Below are 22,467 nucleotides of genomic sequence, written 5' to 3' on the forward strand. Positions count from 1 at the left end.
AGTGAGGAAACTGCTCAAGGAGGCACCAGGATAGCTTGTTTTGCTGATCTTGCAATAATTCTCTACAGCTTCTTGGCCACCTGGACGTCTTACTGAAACTCCTCGGCCCCTGTCTCTTTGCATGAGTCCTGGGAGGAAAGGATTTTGGAAACTACCAAACGCAAGACGCAAGCAGCCTGGGACTGAGAGTTCGACAGCTCTTTAAATACAGCTCTTGCAGCTCCTGTGGTTTCCTACTCCTGCTGGGAAGAAAAGCACTGCAAAACACATTGATTCAGCCAGATCCACAGTGATATGGCCAGGACGGCCACCAGTTTAGCCATTGCTTGTGAAATACAGTGAGGGTTGTTGTGCAAGGAGACAAGGAAGTGAAGGTGTCCCATGCTACTGCTTGCAGCAATGCCTCTTCGCCTAGTGTAGACAAGGCTTCAAGATCAACACTCCAGAGCAAATATCATCTCATTTACAATTGTCTTTCAGTCTTTTCATTGGGAAGGGTCTTCCCCGTTCACCAGCAGGCATATGGGAACAGAGGGTACTGGCTCCACTCTGCCATGGTCCCATGGGCATGTCCAGGAGCCCCCTGTGTATTGTACTCTGTGGAGAAGGCCGAGTAGCTCATTGCCCTGTACTGGCTGTGGGAAGGCACCATCCACTGGCCGAGGCCTTGCTCGGTGCCGTAGGGACTGTACATGGGTGCTCGGGCCCCGGGTTTCCCGACAGAGTCTAGAGCCATGTTCACCACTCCTGCGTAGTCCTGGGGAGGAGGCAGAGGGGGGGGAAGTGGAGGCAGGTTGGTGAAGCCCTCTGGGAGCTGTTTGGAGTCGTGGTCGGGCACCGTGGCGAGATCCAAGGGGTGGCACCTTGCCCGGAACTCATTCAAGGCCACAGCATCGCGGGTGGGAAGCTGCTGGCTGTCCCCTGCTTCGTGGAACCTGAGCCCCGAGGGCAGAGAGAAGTGTGAGTCAAACCTACCGCAGCGGAAAGCCACTGAAAACCCACACAGATTCCCCGGGGAAAGGCAGGGCAAGCTCTTAGCATGCCCTCTTCCCCCTGCCTACTGCTTCATCTTACTGTTAGTGTGGATTTTAGTCCAAGCCTCGCTGTCACTCACACAGAAAAACTAAATGCCCAAGAAGGTAAGCCCAGACTACTCTAGTTCTGGTTCAGTTCTAGCCCAGGCTCACTGTAGCTCATGCCTGAATTTGCAACGATAAGGAGCAATGATAAGGGGAAAAAAAAAATCACTGTAGTCCTGCCACTCCTCCAACATGCTTCCTTCAAAGGACAGGCAAGCTCTGCAGTACACAGAGCTGGCTGGGAGAGCATTTCAGGACAGGGAAATAAAGAGAACTCCTAAGACGCGAGTATGCCCAGAATCAGTGGATTTGAAGTAACACAGAAAGGCTTTGTTGTGGAGCTATCTCCATGCTAATCTAGCACCTACCACCCAGGTACGCTATCCAACAGAAAGGCATCCTTCCTCCCTCCCCCTGGCTGTTTTTCTTAGTAAATATCCAGTAGAAGAGGAGAAATCCCATCAGTTCAAGGGTGGCTTTGGACATGAGCACTGGGAGGTGGGACTCACCGATATGTCTGGTAGGACGGCGTAGGCACTTGCTGCTCTCTGGCCAGACCGTCCCTCTGGTCAGCTGGCACTGGCGATGCTGCAGGAAAGGCATGGCTGCCATTCTGCTCCGAGACCCAGAAGGGGTATCCACTGCTGACCACGATGGGATTACTCTCTTCCTTCACATCTGCATTCTCATCTTTCTCAAAATCTGACTCACAGTGGGGAACAGAAGGAAAGAATGGAAAAAAAATTAGAAGGGAGAAGAGAGAGCCAGAGCTCACAATGGTCTACTGGCAGCTGCATTAATCACAGGATGGTGGAAGGAAAACACACTGATACCTCTTCTGCAGTCATACCGCCTTAAGGGACTAGCCCTTTGCAGCTTTTTTCTGCCCTTATGCTGCGGTGTTTGGTCCTGCCCTGTCCTCTCTCCTTAGTTGTGCTACCGCAAGCAGCACTGTGAACTGGAGCAAGGAATGATCAAGCTTAAACACAACCTAACAGAAAGAGTAATTTTCTTTTTGTAAATGGCATCAGTTCCCCCGTCTGCACCACAACCCAGCTGCACAAACAGCATTGCTGGCACAACTGCACTGACGACAACCAAGAAGAAAGCAACAGGTGATACTGCAAGCTCATATCACTATTGAAGAGAAATGTTATGAAAGCAGTGCTGACGATCATATATGGTCACAAAGCATGGCCAGGCTGGGAGGCTGGTGGGAGAGCTGATGAGTAGTCAGTAATGACAAGCACCTTGCGAGCTGGCTCCTGTGGATCATGCCCAGAGAGTCAGAGACTCCAAGGCATACACAGTGCACTTTTAGGCACTCCACCCAGGCCACTCTCCCCAGACAGGGGCTATGTTACTGCTTCTTTTCCTTCCTGTGGCCTGGGCACTGTTTGGAAGCAACTCTGGGTTTGCTGTCATCAATATTACCACGTTCCTCAGCACTGGACTCCTTTTCCTCGGGTAGCTTCCTCTTCTGGCCCTTGGCTGGACTCGGCTTCTGGCATTTGGCTCGTCCTTCCCTGGAAAGAAACAAGACATGGGGGTAGCTTGTATGTAAACTTTTTGGCCAGATAAATACGCAAGGGATGCTGGACAAGCCCTGGAAGACAAAAAGGTAGGATGAACCTCTCTGACATTCTGTGACTTACACATCTCCTAGCAAAGCACCCTGATGGGTCCTCAGGCAATACGCTTGCCATGGTCATATTACAGGGCTAGCCATGCCGCCTGCCATCGGTGTGCGCTTCCAGCAAGAGCCCTTGCCCTGCAGGAGACTGGGGATAAATCGGTCAAGGGGTTGCCCACTTCATGTTGGTACAAAAGGCACAATCAACACGGAAACTCAGCACTGGAGGCTTTGGCACCAAGTTTCTAAGTGTAGTCTGATGTTGGATATACATAATATACAGTAGGATGGGTCTTTCGCTTGAAAGCAGCTTTTTCCTAAACGGAAAATGAATCTAAGCTTAGTCAGAAATTATCCTATTAGGAGGAAAAAGAAAATCCATGATATTTTCTAAGTTTAAGTAAAAAAGAGTCAGTTTTGGCCTTTTTCATCAGGAAATGAGATTTTTTTTTCAGGCATAAAATAACACAAAACAAAATCTCAGATATTTTCCTAACATTTTCTGCTTGGAAAAAAACCTTTTTTCCCTCTCTATTGCCAATTTATGGTTGCATTTAAGCTGGTTTTTTTTTTTTTTTTTTTTAAAGTCTCATCCACTGGCTGCCCTCAGACCAGACAGAAGATCTTGCTGGTATTGGTATCCATCTTCCCTCTTGCAGCAAAATCTCCTGTTGGAAGAGATGCTTTTCCACACACAGGGAAAGGAGACAAGGGAGCCTCCAAGTGTCAGAATCAAGTTGATCTCAAAGAGACACAATGATCTACTGTGGTCTCCTGTTATCACTGCTATTTACATGTCAGACTCCAGCCTAGCTCCGACTTGCAAGGGAATGCAGGTCTCATATTTGTCCCACCTCCCACATGTCTGTAGGAAATCTTGTATCCCCTCCCACTCCCCAAGTCTCTTGGGAGGAGGCTGCACAGGGACATCGTACCCAGACACAGACAAATGCAGGGTGCACAACGCAGCAGGCTCCGCAGAACTGGCTGGTATTGTTTTGCTCAATGACCTTGGGTAAAATTCACAAGTGAACTCCAGTTTATTAAAGAGAGATGAAAAAACAGTTTACCTTCGAGTGTTCTTCCCGTGTTCACGGAAACCTTTAGCAAATGGATTGTTGTCAATCTTGAGCTTTGTAATCTTAAAATAAAAGGAACAAGATTCAGTAACATGGTGACTGGTTGGGTTCTTTACTGTTTCAAGACCTTCACCTCAGGACAGCTTGTCTGAGGGTTTTGGGCATGCCATTGCCACAGTATCTGAGCTCTCCCAGCAGCTCCTGTTATTGATTAGGAACTGACATACAGAGAGAAGTGACTTTGCCAGGGTCAGCAGGAATCTGGGTGGGATCCATCTAGCTAGAGAAATATACAGGGTCAGTATCTACTATCTGAACTTCTGCTCATAGTTTTAACTGCATTTAGGGTTCTGTTAATCACTGACAGTGCACTTAATACAATTAAGATGCATGATTCATCTCATCCCAGAGTAGACGTTTCCCACAGGAACCATAATGTGCCTATTTCTTTCCACTGTCCATCACAGGCGCCCAGGGTGACTAGCTTAGAAGCAGAAGGTTTCCTCTGCAAGATTTCTAAAGACAGAGTATTTAGGAATGTGTCCAAAAGCAGTACTTGCACACTGTACCTGCTCATTCTGGTAGGCAGTAACAGAAGTGAAGACAGTCTCAGGGAAGCTGAAGACTTGGAAGATGCTCCAGCGGACACTGAAGAGGTCATCTGCCTGCACAATGTGGAAGCGAGGCTTGTAACGGTGCATGGAGTGGAGGATGATCTAGCACAGAGACAGACAAAGGAGAAAGTTTCCATGTGCAACCACTGTCAACACACTCTGCAGAGTCTCCTGTGGAGACTCCACAGATGTCCATTTCAAACTAGGGATGCTCGGGCTGGGACTGGTGTCTCCACCATGCCTCTATGGTGACAGTAGAGACTAAAATCTTCCCTCGCAGGTAGTTAAGAGAGCACAAGAGCTGGGCTGGGTTGCAGAAGGAAGAGAGGATACTTGGATGTGTTTTAATTTCCACATGATCCAATTTCTCACAAATCTCACTTATTTCCCTTAACATCCACCTGCAATAAATTCCATGAGAGCACAGCACAAAGACCAGCTACAACCTACATGCCCATGTTGATCCAGAGTGTTGTTGGTGAGCTTCAGTTTTTGGAAGGAGACGGGTTCTTTCATCCAGTGGCTTCCAGGAGCTGGGGAATCTGGGTGGACGTAGGTGCGACAAGGGAGCTGGGGCTCTGCTTTTCCAGCAACTTCCCACTGATCTTTATTCCACTGTGAAGGGAAAGACAGAAATCTAGAGCTTAAAAAAAGCTATTTCAAACAAAGATGGAAGGACAGCATAACTTCTATTATTTAAAGTACTTACCTTGTACCTGAAGTTATCCATTGGCACAAAATCTACCAGCATGAGGTACTTGGCATATGGGATTAAGCCAGAGACTTTGATTTTGCACTGTGGAAACATTCGTCTGAAAGAGAAGTTAAATATACAGTATAAGGATTTCTCTATAAAGTGGATATTGTCTAATCAACAAGCAGCAGGTCATGTTTACTCACTCGAGTGCAATGTTCTGGTAGCAGTATTTCTACAGGACAGCTATTGAACCTTTTTACCATTTTACTGATGTATTGTCTAACCTTATGGGCTTAGGTGGAATGGGCACTAATGGGGCAGCAGTCACTGATGGCCTAACACTGTTACTGCTTTTGTTCTTCCGATTTCTGTAATGCAGCAGTGGGAAACTTAAAAGAAAATATTTGGAATTTGCACGTAGTTCCCAGTCTTCTGCAGCTATCGCAGACCTGGAGGATAGATTAGAGTGTTTTCTAGCGTGGGTAGAAAATGTGCTCTCATCTAAGAGCACATCTAGCTTTTCGTTCCAGCACTCCCTGCCACCACTTTCATCTGCTGACTCTGCAAAAAAGCTTTGACACCTACCTCCCTACCCAAAGGGATTATTTCAGCTCACAGCAGCTTTGACATAATACATTACAATTTCGTATTCTTTCACTGCAAGCTCCACAATGCATGACTCATTTAAGCTTCAGAGTAGTCTGCACGCACAGATCATTACTATTCTACGCCATGTTCTTGTCTGCAAATGCAGACTCAAACCCAGGTATTTACCGCTCGACTGCTGGTGCCTGTGGCCAAGGCAAAGGAAACCCAGGGCAACCTTCCAGAGCAACCTCGCAGGGCAGGAAGAACATCAGTGTTAAGTGCTGAGATAAGAGTTTTCTCAGCACGTCGGCCCCACAGTGACCTTTTGCACTTCACAGTTTGGACTTCTAGGACATCCTGAAAGTGCAATTCTTCTGCCAGAGGCAGGGAGATGTGCATAATTGGCCAAAAAAACTAGTTTAAGGGCCACCATTCAAAAAATGAACACTCAGAGATTTTGATAACAGCTTAGAGAAGTGTGGGTGTTGGCAGCTGTCCTGCTCTCCTGACCTGCCGGATTTGGTGATGATCATCTCAGTTCCGATCTGATGAAACTTCATCCAGAGACCCATGTCCTCCAGGGTGACCACAATGGAGCTCTGAGGGTAGGGCTCCAGGCTGGGGGAAGGAAGTGCCTCACACGGCGCTTTCATGTCTGCCAGGAGAGAGAAAACAGTAACTTTTAACCGTAACTCCTGCTAACAGGCAGGAGGGCAGCTGGCATGAAGCAGCCTCTGCTGCTCTGAGACAGGGCCCTGAGACACAGCACCTCCCGGTACCCTCCAGTGCCAGCTCCCTCCAGCACAGGGAGCTACTGCATTTCACACGCTGTTGTAACAGACGGGGTCCGTACATCTGGCCATCACTCCTCCCATCTGGCCACGGTACATCTCAGCCCCAAACCACCGTGCAGTGCACAGCGCTGGTTCAGCTCAGGAAGCCGAATGCTGTGATTTCACCCATGAAGGTCCCAGGAGCTGCCGAGAACTAGGGAGTCTGTGCCACAATACACCTCTGAAAGAAATTCTATTATTTTCCTTCAAAGTTTTTTTTTGTTACTTAGCTCAGAAGGCATAAAGGCTTTTCCAAAAGGTTTCTTTTTAGCTGTTAAGTTCTTTCTTGTGTGTTGTACAAACTCAACCTGACTTCCTTTGTTCCAGAACTCACACTGGCAGGTAGCCACCATCCACTTTCATTCCTGTTCTGGTATGATCCCAGTTACACAAAACACTTTAGTAAGAGAATAAAATGAAAGCTGAAAGGACTGGAAAGGTTTTGAGTGTACCAATGGGTAATGGGAGAAAACAACAGGTAGGTGGTAGCAGAGGTGAAAAATCTCTTCAGGGGACAAAGAAGGGACAGACAGGAGACCCAAATGTAGGTGAAGGCAAGAAAGGGAGGTGACAGAGCCAGACCACGGAATATTCTGAAAAGAGGATGGCTGGTCTGAACTGGACTTGGAGATGGAGATGACAGAGGAGCCTGTGACGGCGGCAGAAGGTGCCTCTTCAGTAACACACCATGGCACATCAGAGGAGCTGCCTGCGATACGCCTGCACTTACTATTACAGGCAGAGGACTAACTATGGTCCTGGGGAAGAAGAACAGGAAACTATCCTGGAGGACCTGTCTTTGGTGTTGATGGCACCCACCACTTCTGTAAAGCTGTTTGGATTAAAATCCTCCTATAGACGCTCTTAACTATATTGTAACACACACAAGATTGCTGCTGCCATACTGAAAAGCCCAGGCAAAAAAAAAAATGTTCCATTTTAGATCAAAATTGTGACCTGGTATAGCTACTGGTGGCCTGATTTCATATCCAGTAAGACTTTACTAACACCGCCCTGCGGTCTGAAGGAGGTATTGATAAGCCTGCTCGACTCGGGGGGTAGCTATTGCCCCGTGCCAGCAGGCCACTTCTGCTGGGTGACACGTTATCAGCCACGCATGGCTTTGTTTACAGGGGAGATTTTTATGCCTCTCAGCTTGATCAGGTCTTATTCAGAGAATATCAGAAATAAGGGAATTTCCACCTTGTCACTGCTTTCCTGAATAAAGTCTTCAAAAGAACAAGCACGAAAAGTAGACAACTATTTCCAGAGAAATCAGCTTTTACCAGAAAGCTACATCTTTCTACAAAAACAACCCAATGTGAGTCTAAGGGGTTCTTCCCACAGTATTAGGAAGTAAAAATCATTTAAACGTAACTTTATCAGTTTGTAAAGGTCTTCAGGCATTTTAAAAAAATATCCTCAACCCTTTTTTCTGCTTTGATCCAACATTAATGAACTGGCTAAGAAGTGACACCTAGTTTGCGCACTAAGATTAGCCTGTTAACATCTTCTTACTAAAGCTTCCCCCATATCCTCTTGCAAAGACATGAAAGCTGCCATAAGACGATGCATTCAGTAGCTCAGTGCAGCACATGTATCAAAAGGAGTTACAATAAAATTGGGCTGATTTCCCACAGGAGTCATCCACTCACAAATAGACGCAAACAGATTTTGATTAGCTAGACAGATGCTCACTCCTTCCCCAAATGAATTTTACAATTAACATTTTTGTAAGCAAATTCCAATGCCATTAAATGAGACTACAAGAAGTCAGATCTCAGGAGTCCTTATTGAGGGGAGGCTTGCAAAGAAATCAAGAGGAATTGAAGTGAAAGGAGTTCAATACTGAATTAAAAATCAAAGGCAGATGTTATAAACCGTTTTTTAACAGCATGAGTCCACAATGCACCTGTATGAGCGAGATGCTGCAGGAGACAGGGAAAAAGAGCTGCGCACACAACAAACACTGCAGCAAAGATTTTAAAATTTAGTTAAAGTCTTTCACCCTGCAGGTTTTGTGTGCACAGTCTGAGGCTAAAAAACAGGGCATTAACGGTTTGCGTGGGGATCTGGACCCCAGGAATGGTACGAGCTTGCTAATGGAGCCACACAGCTGACTACACAGTTGTGTGCAACCGACTTCAGCGGGATTCTGCAGTGGTGGATCCATTTGTAGTACCCACTTTGGATTTCCTCTGCAGAGCCAAAGGCTGTCTTGCAAGGTGCTTCAAATTCAGTCCTAGTTTGTGCCTGTGTAACTAATGCCAAGACTCACACCCACATATCCCCCACAAAGACGCCGGCATGTTGGAACTACAGCACAAAATGGTTTGCGGCAGGGTGTCCAAGCACTCAACTGAAAATGTTAGATCCGTACTTCTATTGTTTCCTCTTCTACGTAACTTATTTTTTATTTCAAGTATTATTTGAAAAAGATTTAAATATCTTCCAAGAATTTTAGTTCCAAGTTATTTTAAAAGTAGTCATTATTATTACCACTGTGGTGGTAACACTGCATGTTGCGCATTTTAAAACATGTTATTTATGCCAAGATGAGGTTGAAAAGAAAGAGAGCTGCCATGATAAAGGCACTGAAAATTAAGAGATCTTCAATTTATTCCATGCTTGATTTTAAAGTCCTTACATAAATAAGAGGAGTTTGGTTTTCGGTTTCTGTATCTAGAATACGCTGTACAGAACAGGCTCTCCTATCTTGGAGATGGAAAGGAGAGAAAGAGAAATGAGAGTCAATTCAGTAATGCTTAGCGGGGGGGGGATAAGATCTTTGCATAGAAGATGCTGGAGCATAATCCACTCACCTAAAGCAGTCCCTCAATTAATTGTCAATTACTGAGACAATGTTATGATGCCAGAAAATCTGTTGCAGACTTCCTATAAAGTATGGGACAGGGTTTGCAATACTGGGGAAACTCCAACAAGGCAAAAGGTACGCTTCTAGCCTTTACTAAAGTCAGTTATCATTACATTTGTTGCTGTTATCTTCTGAGTGAAGAAGTCCAACGCTAACACCTACCCAGTGTCCACAGGGAAGAAACGCATGTCAATATTTAAAGCTATCTGAGAAATTAATCTTGCCAACAACGAAAAAAAAACACCCATGTTTTCTGATCTTATAAACGTCAGCAGAAACACCCCGATGCTCTGGAGGGAACCTCATTTCTCAGAACCAGAAAGCTTTTTGACAATAATTAAAGTATGGTATTTCTACAAATGCAATGACTTTGCCTCTCAAATGCACCCAGTCAACACCTGGAATATTCCAATTCAATAAGAAAATGAGGTGACTTCTGCAGTAGTTGGAATCTTTAACATGATAAAATACCGTAATACAGTATGTGATTTTTTCATTGTTGCTCTTTTGCTTTTCAAGTCAAAATTCTCTTGAAGTGGCAGAAATCAGTATGAATCAGAGCAATACAGTATGGATTGCTTTATACAAAGGCCAAAACAAGGGTGAAAGTGAAAATGATCTGAGTCATTGCACATGCAGTTTGCTTACGAATGAAACAACACATTGCAGAGGTAGAGAAAAGAAGCTGAGAATACCCAGCCACCTCTATCGTCCACCTATGAACTGCATACCTAAACTAGGCAAATAGTTGTTTCCTTCCGATGTAGAGTAAAACCCAAGACTAAATTTCGGGCTCGGTTATACTGACAAACGCAGCGCCTCTGGACCAGCCCTCCGTTTCCCAACGCCTCTGTGTCACTGTGCCCAATCTGAGCACGGCCCACACAGAAGAGGTTAGCAGCATGTTATGAGATGGACTGATGAAGAAACACATAAAACCCTAAGGAAATTGCAAAATTCCTGTGTTTGAGCATGAACCTGGTAGACGTGGGGTATGCCTGCTTGGGGTTTATACTTTCAAAGGGCAGCGAAAAAACAAAAAAAACCGCAGCTAGTTTGTATTAGAACTATTATTAGCAACATAACAAATATTTCCAAACCTTCTGTGGCCTTCAACCTGAAGGAACTCAGGGTACTTTGCAGACAATATACAAATAACACCACGAGTCTTCAGTGAAAGATCGCACTGCTTAAGGTGATACGGATAAGGGAGTTTCGGGCTCAATTGTGAGTAAACCTTTGCTACCTTACAAAAGATCTTTCAAGGCTCACAAAGAACACTCAAACCCACAATTTTGCATCTGCTCCTACAGCCCGCCCCCCCCCCCCCCATTTTAGAAATCCTTTCCAGCCACACACACATTACTATAAATGCTGCTAATCCGTCAGGAGCACTTGTCTTTCTAAAATGATTGTACTGTCTTGGCACAAGTTGAGGATCTTACCGTGCAATAAGGAAAAGGAGGGAGCCCTTTACTTACCTGGTAAAGCTTGCATTTTTCCATGTACTGTGGAGTCTAGGAGCTCGCACAGCCGAGACAGCCACCAGAGTTCTTACAAGGGAAGCCAAAATAGTCCAGTTCAAAAGCAGGTCTGATTTCCTGAAGTAAGCAAAAGTCTTTCCTTCTGAGATCCAGTGTCAAGAGTGACTGGGATGAGGATGGGTCTCCAAGCGCAGCTAGCCAAGGTGAGTTCCTGTTTTATGGAGGCTAATGAGCAGGGAGGAGCTTCTCGCCAGGGCTGTCCCCTTGCAATCCTTTGATGTCCAACGGGACAAAGAGAGGAAGGATCTACAGCAATGGCTGGGGCTAAGGGAAGAAAATCAAAGAGAATTAACATGGCTTTGACATACAGGAAACCCTACAGGGGAAATGCACCTTGATTTACTGCTAACACACTTTTAAACAAATAGAGAGAAGACTAAAAACATCAGTTGAAGACTTGCCTACAAAATAAATAAAAAAATCTTTAAACAGCAATCAGGAAAAATTTGCTTCTGGCTAATCCAAGGATTTGATATAACTTTTATCTCCAGAGCACAGAATCACTTTACTCTTGATTTCTGGTATCAGAATCAGTACTGCATCGCGCTTGTTCCTCCCCCAGTGGGTGATTAGTAGGCTGTGGTAAAGTTTGCCCTCACAACTGGGATGCTGCAGCAAAGCGTTCATTCACCAACAGATGTCTTCTCCACTAATAGAAACATATTTGGTAATACAACATTACTTACCTACCCAATCTCTGCATTCACAGCCTCTGACTGCGCAGTTCATTCTCCTACTGCGCTGTTTTTCTACGGCAGGGTGCTCACCGCTGCATCACATCTGCTCTGAAGCGCAGAACCAAGGCTGCTCTACATGCAGCATCCTTTCAGCTGAGCTTCATGAGTGAAAGTTGCAACTGTTGAATGACACAGCTATGCCAGCACATCATTTTACTGGCAAACTCCTTCGGCTGGCACCTTCCAGGGCTAGTGCAAGTGATCCAAGAGTCTCACGATGTCGGGCACCGGTTTTAGGCCTCGTTCAAGGCACTGCTCTTACGGAAGGGAAGGCTGAGCAGAAACTGAAGGGCTTGAGCATTTTCCCTTAATTAGTTTATTCTGCAAGTGTGACCATTAGCTTTTGTACTTACAAGAGCTTACAAGTGCTAAGAGACAGCAATCAAGTCTCATGCTTCAGGGCACAAAACACCCACTGCACCTTGGTGAAGAAGGGACTTCTACACATTCATGTACAGAAAAGGCTATACTAACATTTAAAGGTCAAAGATGTTCAAAAAAAGGTCAAAAGCAGGATATCACTCTCAATGGGCCAGTGTTGGATCCCGCACAGCAAATTCAGGAGCTCTGTTCCTTTCAAAGAGCGTTGCTGCAAGGCTACAGTTGATTCACAGTCTAGTTTTGCTCCCAATGAAATAAACATTATTTTTTTTTATTTTGTCAGTGATGTAATTGGGACATCTGATTTTTAGTCTGACATGCAAAACACGTTCTGAATTTATTTGGTCAGTTTCTGTAACCAAACAACATCCCAAGAGTTCTCCTTTTATGCCTTCTGGAGCAGGCAAAGCAAGGACATGCAAAGAGGACAACGGAGTTTAATCAGAGACGGGACCGGCTCTTTTTCAATAGCATATTTAATTTTAGGCATCCCAGTACTAGGCAGGGAGAGAAAAGCCAATGCTTAGTGTGGCAAGGAAGAAGGTTTAAAAGAAAGAGGTTGGAGAGTTCGAGAAGTTCTGAAGAGGATTTTGAAGCAGAAGATGGTCCATTGGGTTCTAGCACCTTTGAAGGACCACATCCAGCCTTCTTGACATCTCTTTAAAACTACTGGATAATACAGAAGACCACAGGCTCTTTTCCTTCAACTAACTTGGGGACATCCAGAACTGAGGACTCTCAGTACCTCTGAGGAGGAGACACTCATATGGTGGAGCAACATCAACTTGTAGCTCAACTTTATTTATTACCTATGTGGAAAAATAAATCAGAAGGAAAAAGATCAGCTGAAAATGGTAATAAGATCAAATCTCTGCTTGTACTTGCACAGCCACTACCAGACCCAAACAAAACAGAATGCAGAAATGCATTTCTGTTCTGCTACAAAAAGGAAAGCCAGCATCAAAACTGCCCCCTCCATGTCACTTTTCTAATGTTAGTATTTTAATTGTAGAAAGCAGAAAAGACAACCATAATCAGAATCTGAAAAGGAAAAATAGAACAAAAATTGGGTCATATTCAAGCTAGCAGCAAGATGGATCAACATCCCACACAGTACGAAACTGCACAACAGCAGCAGCAGCACTGGGAATTTCAGACTCTTCACCTGACAAGAGCGTGGGATGTGTATCATGACTTACTGCTTCCTCCATGAAAGGGTATGAGATGGTCTCCTGCTGCCACTTCATTTGCACACTGTGTATCAGCATGTCTAGAGAACGCACATTTGCTGCAAGTACTCAAAACCTTTTGGCTTTTCCCAGCTGATTGATGGGGAAGGTGGAGTCATTAATTACCCATGACTAGTTAACAACTAGCTTTCTCCCAGCCCCTCTAGTTGCACTGGAAAGGTTTTAAAAGTGAAGGAAAAAAAAAGTGGCTAACAGGAGCAATCCTCAGGAAATTCATTACTAGCAAAGGGGGAATTTAGCACATTACCCTCTTTCTGTCTGTCCATAGAGCACCCTCAGGCAGTTTGCGGGGAAGTCAGAGCGAATGTGCTGGTGTCTAACAATTCACTGGCAAATTGGAGGCTGGGAGGGCAGAAAGGGACGGGAGAGATAGTGGATCTGACGTGTGTAAGTCAGTGACATACACAGCTCTGCTCCAAGCTCATTCCCAGCAGCAGGTAAAAATCCTGCTGTGCCCAGCTCTAACAGTAGGCTCTCCCGCTAGGCTGAAGGTAGGGCAGCGCAGAAGGGAGGGGATGTGTGATGACAAAAGCAGAGACCAGGAGCTTTTGCTTTGCATCTCTTTGAGGAGGTGATTAGAAAGAAACATTCCCCTCTGGGTTTTGTAGTCAGGCAAATGTTTTCTGGCACCTCTCCCACATGTGAAGCTTTAACCCTTAACACTCAACCGGGCCCTGTAGGGAACTGCTCTGCACCCATACCATCCCCCATTCCTACCTTCTGAACTGGGAGCTCTCCCAGACGGGGTGATCATCTTGCCATCTCTGGCTGGCGACTAGGGCTCTCAGACTGCGGGAGAACAGATTACGTGTGTCAGCTAGCAGGAGGCTTTGGCTAGCAGGATCTGAGTCTGCGAGTGGCTGCGCAGGATCATAGAATCATAAAGGTCTCTTCCAACCAAAATGATTTTAAGATCATCAAGTCCAACCGTTAACCTAGCACTGCCAAGTTACCGCTAAACCATGTCCCTCAGCACCACATCTACACGTCTTTTAAATACCTCCAGGGATGGCAACTCAACCACTTCCCTGGGCATCCTGTTTCAATCCTCGATAAGCTTTTCGGTGAAGAAATTTTTCCTAATACCCAATCTAAACCTCCCCTGCTCTGTCCAGGCAGAACTTCCAGGACAGTATTCTGCTCCGAGACCAAGCTCAAGTATGAGGCATAAAGTTACTGTCTGGGAAATTGCTGAAATGCAATAGAAATCCAAATTAGTAATAACGATCTTTTGAAAGAGCTGGTCTTGGAGCAGCACTCCAATGCGTTAGCCAGCAATCCAACCCCCGCAGGCTTCCCTCTGTGCACATGGTTGTGAGAAAGTGTTATAGAATCACAGAATCATAGAATGGTTAGAGTTGGAAGAGACCTTAAAGATCATCTAGTTCCAACCTCCTGCCATGGGCAGGGACACTTTCTGCTAGACCAGGCTGCTCAAAGCCCTGTCCAACCTGGGCTTGAACACCTCCAGGGATGGGGCATATCATATCAGCTTTAATAAAACTGGGTGTAAGTGAAACAGTGTTGTCTGCCTGAGTTTGCACAAGTGAGAAAAAATAACATGGAGAAGTGTAAACTGCATTTAAGAGAGACTCTCCTCCGAAACATGAAGATAGTCTTACTGCCATTAAATGCCGCTCATTTAGAGATTCCCACCTGGCACATGAAGGCCACAGTCCCAGAGCATCTTGGCAACTCTTTATGAAGGATACTCTGCCATCTGCACAGGATGAATACTGAAAACATGGAAGGACAGTGTGTCATTAACAGGACCCAAACCAAAATAAATAGATAGCCCTACACCGATAGCTACTTATTTTCATACTTAATTAAAAACATGAAGTGGCCTCAGACTCTCCAGACAGCTTCGGAATGCACAGATCTGCACCTTAAATACAGGCTCAGCTCTCCTTGCAGAGCAGACGGGGCCTGATTGTGCACGCTGGGCCATGGGGAAAAGAAGTGTTTTTCCAGAGAGAAAGCCTGATGGAACTATTGCTCCTACAGCTGTGCCAGCCTCCAAGCACGTGACTCCTCATCCTTGTTAGTGACCGACATCTCATACAGAAAAAGAGGAAATACAAGTGCAACGCCTCGGACAGCACTGAGCTGACCGAGTGAGCAGAGCGGGGTTGGTCGGGACAAAGTGACTGAGCTCCGATGCTGTGGGCACTGCCGGAATTTGGGCAGCTGTATGAGCGAGTCTCTGTGGGCAGCTAAAGGAATGGTAAAAGCTTGCAAAGTGTTCTGAGATCCTCTGAGGAAGTACTACCTATAATTCCCTCTCGTGCGGTAGCACAGGGAACGGTTCCTTCCCAGCTCCTTACAGCAGCTCACACAGCACAGCACAGCACTTTCTTCTGATGGTGGGAAATGGCTTCCCCCCGCTTTTTCACGCTTGGGTTTGATTGCTTTCCTGGGACAAGTTGTCTGGTGTCTTCTGGCATGTTACACGTATGTGCATTGCCACACAGGCATTCCTACCCTGGCCCTGCAGAAGGCAGACCTCTGTAGGGCTGAAAATCCCATGCTGAGCCCCAAATTGTATCACCCCCGAATCTTCCCTGTGCAAAAAATGACATTTGGCAAAACAAAACAGTAGGTTGGAGAGGGCCTGTTGGTAACAGCTCAACGCTAATTCCCAACAGGATCCCAGGGCAGAGGCACAGTGTGCTGCGGGGACCGGGGACTGGCCACATGCCTGCGCCCACCCTGAAGAAGGCTGTATCTGTTTTGGAAGGGAACCTGTGAAAGTGGCTTATGTAAATGAAAAGTTGTACAACCTAAGTTTAACACAAGGCTTTTCCTCTTGCAGGTTTGTGGATTGAGGCATCTGGCCACAAAGCTGTGCTCTCAAACTAAAGAAGAGAGGATGCTCTTCTGTCTCCCCGTTATCATATCCGCCCTCCCCAGCCCTCCTGGAATATGCACCCTTCTCCCAGCAGTTAGTTAGCATTGAGACAAGAAGGGAAACACTTAGCAGCCACTTAACACCGAAGGCTGAGTTTGCCCTTAAAGGCTACAGTCCAGAGTCAAATGCAAAATATTTCTGTCTAGAGCCCTTTCAAGTTTTCACAGACTCCTGATGTTAGGTGCACTGTTTTCCTGTCAACCCATTGTGTTTTCCAGACACAGCTCAGCACTCTGTCCCACTCAAATCCACAAAAAGTACATACTGAAAGGACTTTACAGCAGCATCAACAGCTTTGCAACACAGAGCAGGGCAGGGCCACCCAGCACCAGGCTGCAAGCGCTGCCCGTCCCCTTCGGTACTGGGCAAGGCTCTCTTCCTCCCCGCACCCGGGGACACCGCAACCCTGCCCCAGCACACCGGTCCCCAGCAGGAGCCATAAAGGATCAGCCTTAAAGGAAATAGGCAGCAAACAGCTCTGGCTTAGCATCCGTACATAAATACTTTTATATTTATACACACGCGCACACACGCTCATATGCAAAGAGAAGCATCATCCAGAGCTTAAAAATTGCTGGCACTTTACTGAACCGTGAATTGAACCCAGAAAAAAATCCTGAGCAGAATAGATTTTGCTGAATGGAAGGGCAGCTGACACTGCTTCAGCAATCTCAGTTAAAAGGCTGATCTTTTCAGGAAAAAGCAGCCGTCCGAACCCTGAAGCTTGTATCTGAACTTTTTGGACTTTCGCGAATGCAGACACACTGTCATGCTACTTTGGTTTCTGCAAAAGACTACTTTTGTCAGTGTGCAAGCATTTGTAAAGCCATGAAACCAGCAGGTAAAAAGGCAGACTTCAGTCATGCAAGTCAGTTTGCTAGTTACTTTGTTTTGCAACACAGATTTATCCTATCAGTTTCATAAGGAAATGTCCATACACTGTTCATCACAGTAAGGTTCTAATCAAAACAGGAAATCAATAAACAGTATAATTCCTGATCAAAGGAACTATCTTCAAAGAGCAAAAGAAAATTGCTAAGATTTAAAGATCTTGGAATTTAAAAAGAAAAACTGTCTGGAGCTCTACAGAGCTGAGTAGAGCTTCACTCCTCCAACATCACTGTTGACTCTCAAGAACTTTTTGAGAAGATACTTAACATTACCAGAAAGCATGAGAGAACAGCTCAATTAAACCATACTTAGCAGATTTTGATTCAGAGCATTCTACAGTAAATCATGTTTCATTTTACTAAGATTTTATTACCGCCTTTTTTTCCTCCCCTTTTATGTTACAATTTATCATTTCTCTAAAAAAGAAATATAAAGAGTTATACAGCCATAGGATACATACAACTGTGCATACATCTCACAGGAAGAAGGGATCCGACCCACAGGATGTCTAATTAATCTGAAGCGTCTGAGCTGAGCTATTTACAGGTTCTCCCATAAAACCAAAATGAATGCCAAGACAGATCCACGCAGTACATCCTGCAAGACAGTTTTCGAAAGCTGATATAGAGCATTATGATGGGACATACATAATCTGTAAGAAACAAAGAACTGGAAATTGGTATTCATTTTAAGCAGAAAGTCCTTGGATAAACTCTGAGACATACTTTTTCTCACCCAACACATTCTCCACCTGTCAGCAAAATGATACCGGTGTCCACAGTAACAATATTCAGGTAAGAAGCAGCCTTCAACATCACCGATAACAGAAAAAAAGCACCTGTCAGATTTCATGGATTCCTCAAGTCTGCAGTGGGATGAGGCTGTCATGAACGTACATGAATGGACATAATCAATCACAGTTGCCACTTTTTCCTGCAATCCCTGCTCTGTCTAGATTTTTTCCACCATTCTTCTCTTATTAGCAAATCCCTCATACTCATTCTTTGTTGCAGTCGTGCAGGATACAAACTCCAGGCAGGATCACAGACCCACGGCTCCCTCCCCCTCCCCAGCAGATTGTGAAATGTTTATGGCCTGGCTCTTATGGCTCTAGAGGTGCTGAATGGCCTTTTCCCCCCTCCAAGTCTCAGCTCCTGATGGGCAGCTACAGACCAACTTTTAGCCGGTTTGGTCCATAGTTGCGGATTTTATTGCCCAGTTTGTCTCTTCAGCTCACATTTGTAAGCTCCAGAGTAGATTTTTCCCTGGGTAACACTCTGCAGCTCAAAGAACAATTCTTGTTTTTATTACATCCTTAGTGATTAAAGGGATATTTAAACCTCACAATGCTCCCTGCTGTGAATATAAAAGCCTAGCATCATTTTGGATAGATGTGTTTAGAAAAATAAATTAAAAATTAGCCCTACTATAGTGGACAAATGCTTTTAAGTTGTTAAGAGCATCAGGCACTTGAATGATTTAAGTGCATTGGTTGCAATTCCTTGAGAAAGCCAAGGGACGACCCATGGCTTTGAGCTCTCCAAACAGTTATACAGACAAGTTCCACTTGGACTGAGGACAACAGAGGTGTGCAATGACTGTATTGTATTGAAAATACGGGATTTCATCTACTTAGGCATAAATTACTTAGATTCCTTCTCCTCGCTAACCTAGCAATCACTAACACACACATAATAGGTACCATTCTTAAAAACACAATGTTTGCTTTTGTGATGTCAAAACTGCTTTTAAATGACTGAGAGTTTACAACCTAAGCTATGCCTGCCAACCAAATGTAGACACAAACAACAATATAATGCAAATTCAACAGAAATATTTAAATTCTGCTAAGGAGAATGCTGGGGAGTGTGGAGGAGGAAATGAAAAGCATATTTGAGAGCATTCCTTCTGAGCACAGATTAGATGGTTATCAATAACGAGGTCACTGGTTTTGCCACCCCCTAATACTGCAGTTACTGGAGCTCCCACCAAGGAGCTCACCACACTCCTCCTCGCTGCCAGCTTGCTCTACTGGCTTGGTGCTGCTCAGTTTCTTCCCCTCAATACTAGGTAAAAACTCAAACCAGCCGGATTATGACAGGGCGCGAGGAATACTCACACTTGTGAGTACTACATGTATCCTGTGGCCCATCCTGGGCTTTGACTGATGCTTTTCTCATGACTGAGGCATTTAAAAAGGAGCTTTCCTGTCTGGATTCTCTGTTGTCTACTATTATGTTAACTCACATTGCAGCCATTCTCTTAGACAGAGCATCTTCAGGAAACCCATAGGACCTAACACATCCGTGTGACTTCTACACTTCTGCCAAGTTGGGGTGAAACCAGGAGACTGGGTTAAAAAAAATATTAGGAGGGAAAAACAGGCAGCAAGATCAAGCAAGTCTTTAGATACGTTTCACATATACTTGTTAGGGACTGGCTACGACAGGACAATTCAGCGTTTAATTTTCCTGCCTCTCCATGATGTTCCTGCCACATGAGTTCTGGGTGATCAAGAGCTAACCTGATGCAATCTCAGAAGAAGAAATGTTGAGAATACTTCCACACTCCGGGGAATATTGCACTGCAATGGTTTGAGGTTTCAAAGGCTTCTACTGGACAAAGCTGTGGCAAAATTCCATTGCAGAATTCTAGGGCTTTTTATTATGTCTAAAGTAGGAAAAATGATTAATTATACTAATTGTATATATATACTCTAACTTAAATTAATTTAAATTATATATACTCTAACTTAACGGTGTTAAGAGTCCAAATTCTGCCCACCTCTCTCTCCCTGCTTACACACATTTTACTTTGAGAGATGTTCCTTTGTCACATGTAAAGTAAAAGATCGATGGAGTGGAAAAAAGGAGATGAAAAAGGTCACCTTGGAATTGTGATAGGCTGTCACGGCTGTAAAAATCACTTCTAGGAACGTAAAGGCAGCTATCGCACTCCAGGGTAAGGTGCAGTCATCCACGCTGGTCAGCACTACATGGAACCTGGGCTGGTGTTTGTGCACCAAATGCAAAATAAACCGGAACCAAAGACAACACAAGCCATCAGGAGGACTGGACAATGGCATCAAACCTGCTTGCATCCCCGCAGTCAGCTATGGTTTTGGAGAAGTTGCTAGTATTCTACTTCATTTTTAAATAACTGCTCACGGACCAGAGGGACCCTACCAGACTTAAGGAGTGCTTGGGCTCTGCAGGAGAGAGTGGAGAAGTCATGACAGCAGCTTGGGAGGACAGGTTTAGATTATCAGAAACCTGAGGCAAAGATTTGAAATCTAAGGCCATTTGTGGTCCCCCATTATGTCTGACATCTTTGTCTTGTATTTCCTCTCCAGGATGGAACTACTCTTTCTCCTCCCTTCGCATCATATCGTCAAGGAGTTGTTCAAGGGAGGAATTGCTGACTTCTGCACTTCCTCATCCCCGCCTCCACATTTTCCTCTAAGAGCTGCTTAGTATCACTTAAACTTTTCTTTTGAAGAAAGTGATGTTCAGCCATATCCACCTATAAAAAACATGGTAATATTAAGGAGGATACAATATAGAGATTGTTTTCTGCAGTAAGTGTGATGCTTTTGTTTCCAGCCAAATATAATCACAGGATACATATGTGAAAATAGCATATAGTTGAGCAGGAAAGTGGCAGGGCTTCTTTCTCTTAGGCTGCTGTAAAACAAACCGGTAAAGAGAGCTCCAGAGCTGAAACACTGATCATCCAGAAGGGAGTCAAAGTGCAAATCAATTGAAATGCAAAAAGAAAGATCCTTTCATGCTCAAGTTTGAACCTCAACAACGACCCTGAGCAGAGGTTAGGCCTGCCTTTTGTTCAGAATCCTGTCGATGGAGACCTAATGTCAATTAACACAAAATAAACTACAGCAATCGTGCTGAATTTTCCCCACACGATTTTCTGCTAGATGTTTAGGTCTCACAGAATATATACACACAACTACTTTAGTACGGTCTGAGGCGATAAAAATGCAAGCATATTAGGTGACTCAGATGATGGACCACTTTCTCCTACCCGGCATTGTCACTGGTGCTATTTGCTGCTGGCCAAAGCTGCAACTGTCGCAAGGCTGGTGCCCGTTTTGGCACTGGTGCTGTGAGCCATCTGCAGACAGGCTTCCAGGTTTCCTGAAGAACCCTAGAGAAGAAGGCCTCCATAACTCCTGTTCTTCAGAAGAGCTGTCTCTTACTTGAAAAAGTGGGTAGGTGGGAAAAAATGTATGGAAAAGCGAGGGCAAAAAGAAAGAAGGGAAAAAATAAAAGGTAAGACACAGTGAAGGAAAGAAAAAAAGTAATGAGCTGTGTGTGCTTCTGCCATGGGTATCTTCTCGCTGGGCTCAGGGGTCCTGCCATCAGCTTTTGTACCCAGCTGAGGATTTACAAAAACAAAATCCTAAATTTCCACACATCATAATTCACAAAAGAACGGCTATTGACTCTCAAGGGAGGCATGACTGCAATCTAAAAGTTGCTGAGCCCGGTAGAGCACTCCTCTTCCCCACTCCTAGGCCTAGGCCAGAGTGATGGGAAAGGTGTCAAGTTATTGAGCCACTGGGTTTCATTTCCCAAGAAGTGCCTTTGGGTGACAGTGGAGATACACTAAAGCCATCAGCCATTGTGTTAGGGCTGACAAAAGATTGATCCATGGACAGAAAAAGCAGTTTCTCTGCAATTCTGAAGCAGAAGTTTACCAGCTGTTCTCTTCTCTGCTTTCAGAGAGCTTCAAACAGCTCTCAAGGGAGAAAAAGGACATTAGTTTACACAAACCATGTCCACTTTGTTTATTCAACTCATGCACAGTGTTCATGATTCACTAAGTCATTCTCCATGTCCTGCCATGAGCAGCTCCTTTCTCCTTCCGTCACAACTTTCTCTTCTATCCCTTGTTACCCAAAAGCAGTCCAGAAACAGAACATTGCCCGTGCTGAAAAGTCTTCTCCTTTGAGGAATCCAACCCAGGGCTATTCTTGCAACAAACAACCGGGACGGACAATACCTCCCTCTCTTCTGTTTCGGCCCTAATGTTCATGGAAGTGTCAGATTGAGCTTTGCAAACTGAAGTCCTTTTTTTCCAGAACCGATTTAGCTCTGGTGGAGGCAGTGGGTACCGCTTATGGATTCTGGAGAGGGATAAGTGTCTTTGCCTGCTGAAGTCAACCTAGAGATTGACTTCCCACCATCTGATACCTGGGTTATGGTCTCTGATCAGTAGAAATGCACCAAACCCATTGACTCATTGTTTAAAGGCGACTGCAGAGAAGTAAAACTCACAGAACAAGGGGTATTTAGGAAGGAAACTTGTCAGCTTCTGGTTTTGCACTTACTGCCC

The 22,467-nt window shown here is 44.9% G+C and overlaps 1 protein-coding gene and 1 long non-coding RNA gene across 2 annotated transcripts; both read right to left on the reverse strand.

Moving 5' to 3' along the window:
* Nucleotides 1-229: 229 nt before the first annotated feature.
* On the reverse strand, nt 230-10,903 carry LOC309678766 (T-box-containing protein TBX6L; the record flags this gene model as incomplete). The annotated part of the gene is made up of 9 exons (XM_082491916.1): nt 230-935; nt 1,589-1,781; nt 2,514-2,605; nt 3,783-3,853; nt 4,361-4,507; nt 4,856-5,020; nt 5,115-5,217; nt 6,201-6,385; nt 10,880-10,903. 9 exons carry the CDS (start codon nt 10,901-10,903, stop codon nt 509-511), a joined length of 1,407 nt encoding a protein of 468 aa, XP_082348042.1. The 3' UTR covers nt 230-508.
* Nucleotides 10,904-14,065: 3,162 nt separating this feature from the next.
* Nucleotides 14,066-17,609, reverse strand: LOC309678420. The gene is made up of 3 exons (XR_014269750.1): nt 17,573-17,609; nt 14,967-15,046; nt 14,066-14,099 (listed from the first exon to the last, which is right to left on the reverse strand). It is a non-coding gene; the product is annotated as an uncharacterized lncRNA (long non-coding RNA).
* Between the last annotated feature and the right edge of the window lie 4,858 nt (nt 17,610-22,467).

The sequence above is a fragment of the Vanellus vanellus genome (genome assembly GCF_965231255.1).
Source record: "Vanellus vanellus genome assembly, chromosome: 16".
NCBI lineage: Eukaryota > Metazoa > Chordata > Aves > Charadriiformes > Charadriidae > Vanellus > Vanellus vanellus.